The following is a 9,776-nucleotide window of genomic DNA, read 5'->3' as shown; positions in this document are numbered from 1 at the left end:
AAAGCAGAGCAGGTCACATCCCGGAAGGAAAGGGTGGTTTTGTCCTGGAGGGAGCCTTCCAGTGGTAGGAACTGTCACTTATAGGCAGGAAAGTTTGTGAAAAAATTTTGGGGGGTTTCACATAATTATATTTCCATGAAGCCTTTCCCTTTGGCCTTGAAGAAGGTCTGAAAGTCTATGGAGGGCATGTTCATCCCTGCCTGCTGTTACCCAGACCTGGTCACTGGCTGACGAGTCATGTGACTTGAGCGGAACCAGCCTGTCCACTGTCACCAGCCACCTGCAGGCTCTTGGCTTCAGTTTCCTCATTTAGAACATAAGGCACTAATTAGTGCTGAGAGTTTCTGTGCGGTCCCCTAAAAAACCTCACAACATGAGCACAAAACAGTTTTCAATGTGCCTGATTTGAATACATTTTGGAGAAAGATAATTTTGTGGTTCAGAGAAGGCTCTCAATTTTTCCTAGAGAAGCAAAATATGATCTTGTGTTTATAAATGGAATCATAATTAAAAAAAACATATTTGGAAGATCAGGGGAGAAATGACAGGGAATTAAGGGAATGTGAACTGAGAACTGGTCTTTTTGTAAAGTGCTGAAGAACTAGGGTGATGTTCTATCTGGAAGGCATTTACTCAGATATTTTTATTTGATCTGTTGCCAGTACATTTGACCTGTCCTGGCATAAAGAGTTCCTAGCTGTTTTCTTGAGTTTCCCATTTAAGGTTAAGTACATTCCAGCTACCCAAAAAGTGCATATTTATGATGCATTGCCTTTTATAAGGCTCAAATATAGAATGGCAAATTCATGCCAAGAATGGCTTTCATGGAAAACGGATATGTGAGATTATATGAGGTCCTTATATCCTTGTATTGTTTACTCCATGAAACTTCATCTCTCTTCTGAAGCCCCAACAAAAAAAAAGATAAGGATAACTCTTCAACCCTATTGAGAGAAACAGAAAGGGTGTAAATAAGAGAAATGCTTCATTGGAAAACCAAATAATATTTTATTAAGTTTGATTTAGCTAGTTAGTGAAATCTTTAAGGTCTTTGAAATAGTATCAGGATTCAAAAACTTTGTGTCTATTCAAATAAAAGTAGAATAAGAGTTTTTGTTTTGTTTTGTTTTGTTTTGTTTTTTAGACAAGGCTTCACTCCTGTCGCCCAGATGGGAGTACAGTGGTGTGATCTCAACTCACCGCAGCCACCAGGTGATCCTCCCACCTCAGCCTCCTGAGTAGCTAGGACTACAGCCACACGTTACCCTGCATGGCTAATTTTTGTACTTTTTGTAGAGACAGTGTTTTGCCGTGTTGCCCAAGCTGGTCTGGAATGCCTGGGCACAAGCGATCCACCTGCCTCGGCCTCCGAAGTGCTGGAATTACAGGCGTGAGCCACCGTGCCCAGCCTAGAATAAAAGTCTTGACTACATAGAAACTCTTTGAGATTAAATAGACCTTTCTTTTAAACTGACCTAGATATTCTTTAAAAATTATTTTCAACTAATGCATTGCAGTTTAAAATTCTGATATCAACTATTTTTATCTTAATTTTTTTTCAGTGAAATGAAAGGTTTTTGAATATTTGAAGCCTGATGAAAATCAGGAATAACTAGACAAAGTCTTGGGAAGAATCTAGAAGTTAGTCTGCAGAAACCCAAGTACAAGTCAGAAGTTAGCATTATAAACCAAAAAGTATCTGAGACAGTTCTCAATCAATTTAGAAAGTTTATTTTGCCAAGGATAAGGATGTGCCTATGACACAGCCTCCCGAGGTCCTCATGACATGTGTCCAAGGTGGTCAGGGCCCAGCCTGATTTTATACATTTTAGGGAGACATGAGGCCTCAATCAATCTATGTGAGATGTACATTGGTTTGGTCTGAAAAGGTGGGACAACTAGAAGAAGGGAAGGGGGCTTCCAGGTCATAGGTAGATAAGAGACAACAGGTGCATTTTTTCGAGTTGCTGATTAACCCTTCACCAAATATGCAATTTACAAGAACAGTCACTCATGCCTTAGTCTGGCTCAGTGAAACAATATGGCAAATGAAGCAATCAGATACCCACTTGTCTCATGTCAGCAGAGGGGTGACTCTGACTTCTGCCTGTCCTTTTTCCACAAGGAATGTCCTTGTGGGCAAATTGTGAGGAATGTAGCTTTTTAAAACCTTTTTAAAGCTTAAAAATGGTTTATTATAGCTTTAAAAAGCTATCTCATTTAGGAATAGAATGGGAGCAAGGTTTGCCCAATGCAGTTCCCGGCTTGACTTTTCCATGTGGCTTCGTGATTTTGGGGGTCCCAAGGTTTATTGTCTTTTCAGTGGATCATAGGTGGGAGATGTATTGGACATATTGTGACCTAAAGCCTTCTGCTTGGGACAGGAGTGACCACGATGGCATCAGTTGACTGAGACCCCTTCTCAGGCATGGCCCTAATCAACTCTCAGAGCCCCTTCTCTCGCCTATCAAAACCCGCTTTGAAAACAGACACAATAAAAAAAGAAGGAAATCATTCCATTTGCAGCAATGTGGATGGAACTGGAGGTCATTATGTTAAGTAAAATAAGCCAAGCACAGAAAGACAAAGACAAACATCGCATGATTCCATAAAAGATGATTTCATGGTGGTAGAGAGTATATGGTGGTTACCAGAGGCTGGGAAGGGTGTGTGGGTTGGGGGTGGGGGCTGGGGGCGAAGAGAGGTTGCTGAATGGGTGCAACCATACAGTTAGACAGAAGGAATGCATTCTAATGTTTGGTAGAAGAGTAGGGTGACTATAGTTAACAACAAGGTAGCACAGTTTTCTAAATAGCTAGAAAAGGACTTGAAATGTACTCAACACATAGAAATGGTCGGGTGATGGGTATGTATCCTAAACACCCTGCCTTGATCATTACACGTTCCATGCATATAACCCAATTTCACATCTGCCCCATGAATATGTACAAATATAATGTATCAAAAACAAAGAAGAGAAAGAGCACAGCCTGCCAGGCCCTACGACCTCTTTCTTGCTGTTCCTGAAATGTCCTCTTCTCATTACAAGGTCTTAATGCTGGCAAGAGGTCAGGCTTTCTCAACCCTGGCATTACTGATATTGGGACAGGATAACTCTCTTCTGTGAGGGGCTGTCCCACACATCTCAGGATGTTTAGCAGCATCCCTGGCCTCTCCCCACTCCAGCCAGTTGCACACCCTCTCCCGTTAGGACCACCAAAAAGGTCTCTAGACATTGCCAAATGTTTCCTGAGGGGAAGGGAGGGCAAAATCGCTCCCGGTGGGGAAACACCAGTGTCAGATGTTAATGAAGACAACAGATGGCGGTTATAAATGCTCCGTCATCTTTCCTCCTTCTCCTAGTGAGAAGCAGCAGGATATCGGTGAGAGAACGTTGTCTGGGACAGGAATGCTGAGCTTTGTTCCAGCTCTGTCCTTGCCAGTGACCTTGAGCTAATCATTCTACCTCTTCAAGTCTCCATTGCCTTATTTTTGTAATAAAGGTATATCATCATCAGCCATTTACTGAATGCCCATTATATGCAACGTGAATGAGACAGCCTTCCTAGAAGCGGCTCACAGTCAAGTAAAGCAGACAGACAGAAACAAGCATTGAAAGGAAAAGTTCCGAATTTTCAAGAGGGGTTCCCATGCCGTGGCAGGGACTGAGACAGATGTTGGAGCCCTTGGCCGACCTTGGAGCCAGATGACTTGTGCATGTGCTTGCATGCCACGTGTACACTGCCGCCGCAGGGGGGCAAGGCCAGCTCGCAGGATTGGCACTGCCACCAGCCTTTGTGAAGCAGAACTGCCTGAGACCCACACCTCCTCCCTTCACTCTTCCTGGTGAGAGTGAAGTCATCCCAGCCTCGTATTTTCTTAGCCCATTTCATGCTTTTCAGTCCCACAAGGCTGTAACTGTGTGAAGGGCTCCTCAGTTTCCCCTGGGTACGAGCACACAGTGAGTCACTGAGACACCATCTCGGTCCTACTGGACTTTGATTGACAACTTTACAATGACCGTTTATGCCTCGGGAAAGTTCCATATTTCAAAACTCTCCTCTGTTTTACCAAACTAGGTCATTCCCTGCCTAACACAGGCCAAAGGTTTACCCTGCAGGCATTCCAAAGTCCTGCTCTGACACCCTATGGCCAATACTCAAAGACTGAGATAGAAGAGTTTCATTGCAAACCATGTTTTCCCTTTTAAACATAAAAAAATCCACATGAACAAGGACTAATGTCTTCATTGCATGCAAAGGCAAACGTTTAAATAGTGCATTTTTAAAATAATTTCATGGAATCTAGCCAGATTTTACAAAAGCCATTCCATTCTGAAATAAATTTTTAACTCTTCAGTTTCCTACGGTCTGGTTTGTGGATAGCCCAGACCTCAAGTTTTCCTTTAGCCTCTCCACCTTTAACCACTCCTACCACCCGGTGTGTCTTTGAGAAGGGGTTCCCAACGCCTGGGGCACAGACCAGTACCCGGTCCATGGCCTGTTAGGAACCAGGCGGCACAGCAGGAGGTGAGTGGCAGGCCAGCAAGCATTACCGCCTGAGCTCCGCCTCCTGCCAGATCCGCGGCAGCAGGAGATTCTCATAGAAGCTCAAACCCTACTGTGAACTGCACATGAGAGGGATCTAGCTTCCTTATGAGAATCTAATGCCTGACCTCTCCCATCACCCTCAGATGGGACTGTCTAGTTGCAGGAAAACAAGCTCAGAGCTCCCACTGATTCTACATGATGGTGAGTTGCATAATTATTTCATTATATATTACAATGTAGTAATAATAGAAATAAAGTGCACAATAAATGTCATGCACTTGAATCATTCCAGAATCATCCCCCACCACCACACTGGTTCGTGGAAAAACTATCTTCCACAAAACTGGTCCCTGGTGCCAAAAAGATTGGGGACCTCTGTTGTTGAGCATTGAAGGAAAAACCCAAACTCTTTCAGAAAACCTCACTTTTCTATTTTTCTACTTAACTTATGTAAGATTTTGTAAATGGCCAATTCTGTGTAAATGTTAAACTGAGCTGAATCAAGCGAGCTGGTATCAGTTATGGTGAGCCCCAGCATACGAGGAATTTGTGTGACATAAGGATGTCTATCATCCATTCCAAAGGCTACCATAAATTTACAAGTCTGAATGTTATGAAATAATGTATACCTAACAGGGCCGGGCACGGTGGTTCAAGTCTGTAATCCCAGCACTTTGGGAGGCCAAGGCAGGTGGATCACAAGGTCAGGAGATCGAGGCCATCCTGGCCAACACAGTGAAACCCTGTCTCTACTAAAAATACAAAAAATTAGCCGGGCGAGGTGGCGGCGCCTGTATTCCCAGCTACTCGGGAGGCTGAGGCAGGAGAATGTCGTGAACCCGGGAGGCGGAGCTTGCAGTGAGCCGAGATGGCACCACTGCACTGCAGCCTGGGTGATAGAGCGAGACTACGTTTCAAAAATAAATAAATAAATAATAGTAACTTATACCAAACAATGCTTCCCTTTTTTTTGAGACAGAGTCTCACTCTGTCGTCCAGGCTGGAATGCAGTCATGCGATCTCTGCTCACTGCAACCACACTCAAGTGATCCTCCTGCCTCAGCTTCTGGGGTAGCTGGGATTACAGGTACACACCACCACGTCCAGCTAATTTTTGTAGAGATGGGGTTTCGTCACATTGCCCAGGCTGGTCTTGAACTCCTAGGCTCAAGTGATCCACCTGCTGTGATCTCCCAAACTGTTGGAATTACAGGCATGAGCCAACGCGCCATCCTTAAAAATGCTCCTTGAATTACTATTGCAATAGCCCATACCCACTGAGCCTCCAGGGCTAACGCCCCTTGCAAAGCAGATTCCTTGCCTACCACGAAGGCTGTGCAATGCTGCAGCCCTCGAGTTCCTCCGCACGTGCAGCCTGGACCCTCCTATCCATAACCCAGTAGCAAAGTTAGGAGGCCAAGAGGCACACATGCCCGATGGGTTCAGATAACCCATCTCTTTCTTATGAAAGTGGGTGTGACGCAGGTGTTCCTTCCACTCGGCAGAACGAAACCCAAGCCTGCTAGCTCTTTGCCACAAGTGAAGCAGGAAATCGTGGGTTTCAGTGGCTAACCAGGTGCAGCAAGGAGAGGAAATAACATCTTTGAGATAGACTGAGTTCCAGAAGAAGTAGTGGCATTAGAGGGATTCCAGGCACTCTGCTAGAACCTCGACCACTTACTTTCAGTTCTGTTTCACAACCAGAAGAAAACACTTGCTAATTGTGATCTTTCACCATTTTATTTTACAACACACAATCATGGAGATGCCGGTTGCGACTTCACATTATCAGCTCCCAGTTACTGAAGGCTGAAAGCTGGCTTCCGCAAACATCGTCCTCAGCAGCTCTGAGTGCACTGTCTTGTGTCCTTATGACAGGATGCAAAGTAGATGCCACTCTCCATGCTTTGCAGATGAGGACCCCCAGGCTCAGAATTTGACTTGAACCCAGGTTGTAAAAATCGCCCAGACGCTGGGCTGCTCCTCACGCTGGCGCCTGCATCCGAGCGTTTCCATCACTGCTCTGTGTTTTCTCTACAATCCAGTCCATGTACTCAGCGACTTTGGTGTAGACACCAGGTTGCTCCCTGCGGGCACAACCTTCGCCCCAGCTGGTGATGCCCACCAAATGCCATATTCCATTGTGTTTGCAAGCTAAGGGACCCCCGGAATCTCCCTGAGTCACAGGGGAAAAATAAAATGGTCAAAAGTTATGACAGTGGGATTCAAATAAGTGACCACCTCTAAAATTCTGTAGTCCACTACACAGCAACACACACACACACACACACACGCACACACTTTCTTAAAGTTCTTCAAGTATCTCATGTGCCTGTATTTTTTGTATCCCCTCTTCAATTCTGAAATAAATCTAACAAAGAAATCTTGATATCATCATCCCAATGACAAAGAAATCTAATGTTTTTATATTTTAGTGCAATTTTTGTATGTATTTTTGTCCCTCTTAAATTAGCACATGCATAGATTGTGACATACATCATGAATAATATAAATATGTATTGTATCTATTCAATTTGTTAAAAGTTGCTTATAAATTTATCAGATCATTTGTCTCTGAATTTTTTTAAAAACTATAATAAGTTATGCTATTGGAAAATATATTTTGAAATGAATTTTCTCAAGCAGCCTATTGTGTTTTTCATAATCTCATGCATTACCTTACAAGCATCTTTTCCCCCTTCTTTATAGCCAGCACAGACCATCCGTTGGGTTATTTTATAATCTTGATATCTTTTCTGGCATTCTTCATTTGTTACCAAAGGAATATTTACCTTTTGTAGAATATCTTGTATTTCACCTGTGAAGTAACCAATATATAACTTCAGAGGGAGGAAACACAATAAATAGTAAATATGGAAATAAGTTTTCAAGTGAATCAGAGCAGTGTAGTTTTTTATAAGGGCCGTATCTTTGAACACAAATAGTAAAAATTGGGAAGGTAGTGTTACACACAGACACACACACACACACACACATACAGAGAGAGAGAGAGAGAGAGGAAGAGAGAGAGACGGGGCCCTGCACTGTCCTCTTATTACCTATGTGGTGTTGGGACGAGCCCAGCACCCTGGGCTGGCCAGAGACCTGGCTTCCATGTCTTCTGCCATCCCCTCATCTCGGTAACAGTCCCCCAGAAATCCCATTTTATATTGATCACCTACAAAAATCCAAAGCCTGGAAGTTCTCACTTTTCATTTTTTTGTTTTATGTATTCAAAATTATAATTTAAAACCCTATCATTTCTGAAAAGCCCTCTGAGCTGTCGCAACAGAGGGGTCTTGGGGTCTTTTGTTTTTGAGTAAATGCAAGTGAGCGTCTCTCGTGGGGGAGAACAGTATTGGGAGCTTTCGTTGCTTGGTGAAGATTACTTTTAATTTCTTCTTGTCTCAGATTACCAGTAAAAAATCTAAAACTGTGAATTACTTGAACTAAGGACTGAATGGGGAAAGATGGAGAGAGTTTGGCAAGCTACCTTCTTCTGTAAAGAATGATACAGATATTATTCTCCATAGTGTCTATCAGGAACATAATTTTGGAAAGGGAGACTGGTCTGTTTCCTAAAAAGTTCAAGGACAATTGGAACACTCCAGATACCCACAAGCAGGAATTGCAAACCTAAGGTCCTCAGAAAGAATTCACATGGTTCATAAATTTGTGTAGAAAAAATGTCTTCATTTTCACAAACCTCCAAATGAAGCCTACCACTCCCTTCGATTACGAATGCAGACAACAAACACAGTAGTATCAGTGGTACCTATGACTTTGCCATCAACAGAGATTACAGATATTTTCATATCACTTTTCAATTGTGGCAGATAAGTGAAAATGCCATTTATGCTCACCACTGTTTCAAAAGTATGTTTGGTATTAGAATAACTTGCTATGTAGAGGACTAATAAAGGAGGCATATATATTATTGTAGTACTCTTTGAAAGTATTTTGAGAACTGTCTTGCCCTCCACTTGGTTTCTTTTGTAATCCTGTGTATTTTATTTAAGCATTTAAAAGCATTATTAGAGAAGTGGTTCCTAGGCCCTGGAAGAAGATGAAGAACTGGCCACAGAGAGAGGCAACACACCTGCCTGTGCTCCTGGCCATTAGCATCAATGGGAGAACATGGTATTGGGAGACGGGAATGCTGCTAACACTGAGGACTAGATGGTCTTGCACAGGCTCGTCAGCCTTAGATGGGGACAATCCTTCATGCAAAGTCAAGCAAATGATCTTTAGAATGAAGTAAGATGCTTAAAAGTCTCCCTAAAATTTTTTTTCAAGCCAAAGCAAAAATACATTTTTAAAGAATAACTGAATAAATATTTGGGAATAAATAGGTAGGAAAGATAAAGGGGTTTGATATAATTTCAGACAGAAGCCGATTAAAACAACCCACTCCATGTATTTTAACATGTAAGACTTGCTCTAGAAGCAATATTTAAAGCATCATGCTGTACCTTTTTCCCTCGAGAAGCCCCATCCAGTTACCCAACAGTTGGTATAAATTGTGTTTGTGTCACCTTTGGAAGGTAGGCATATTGGTTTTTGGAATTCTGAAACATAATTTTAAAATTAGAGTTCGGTCAAATAAAGTTATGGATATAGACTTTAAAAATACAACTTTTTCTTTTTCTGTCTTCTCTTTCTATAGAGTAGCACCAAGAATAACCTTTTTGCTTTCTGCCCAACTTCTAAGGCTAATGATTCAAGAAAATTTGTCACCACCATTTTTCACATGACTTTTTTGGTATTACAATTTCCTGAGTTACATTCTTAAAACTCAGAACCTAAATCTATGGTCAAAAGCATTTAGAAGTTCCTACGTCTTATTCCGTGTATGCTATCCTTAATAGTCATAGCAGGGTGTCTTCACTGTTCCAGACATGAAGTGCTTTAATGCATTAATTATTACAACAAACCCAGGAAGAAATTATCATCCTCATTTTACAGATGAGGAAATTAAGAGGTGCAAAGAGGTAAAGCAACTTGCCTGAGGTCACATAATTGTGTGCAGAGGCACGATCTTGGCTCACTACAGCCTTGACCTCCTGGGCTGATGTGATCCTCTTGTCTCAACCTCCTGACTAGCTTGGACTACAGGTGCACACCACCACACCCAGTTAATTGGTTTTTTGTAATTTTATGTAGAGACAGGGGCTCACTGTGTTGCCCAGGCTGATCTCAAACTCCTGACCTCAAGCAATCCTCCCA

The 9,776-nt window shown here is 42.5% G+C and overlaps 1 protein-coding gene across 2 annotated transcripts in view; it reads right to left on the bottom strand.

Annotated features, from left to right (window-relative positions):
* Positions 1–6,273: 6,273 nt before the first annotated feature.
* KLKB1 (kallikrein B1) overlaps positions 6,274–9,776 on the bottom strand; it is a 33,954-nt gene continuing 30,451 nt past the window's right edge. For both annotated transcript variants that reach the window (XM_033215928.1, XM_033215929.1), the window contains 3 exons: positions 9,023–9,118; positions 7,229–7,368; positions 6,274–6,726 (listed from right to left, as the gene is read on the bottom strand). In XM_033215928.1, coding sequence (XP_033071819.1) covers positions 6,535–6,726; positions 7,229–7,368; positions 9,023–9,118 — 428 coding nt within the window. In that variant the 3' untranslated portion in view covers positions 6,274–6,534. The remainder of the gene's footprint in view (positions 6,727–7,228; positions 7,369–9,022; positions 9,119–9,776) is intronic.

Source organism: Trachypithecus francoisi, unplaced genomic scaffold, assembly GCF_009764315.1.
Source record: "Trachypithecus francoisi isolate TF-2019V2 unplaced genomic scaffold, Tfra_2.0 Lachesis_group1, whole genome shotgun sequence".
NCBI lineage: Eukaryota > Metazoa > Chordata > Mammalia > Primates > Cercopithecidae > Trachypithecus > Trachypithecus francoisi.
This window is presented reverse-complemented; position numbering and strand designations above follow the sequence as displayed.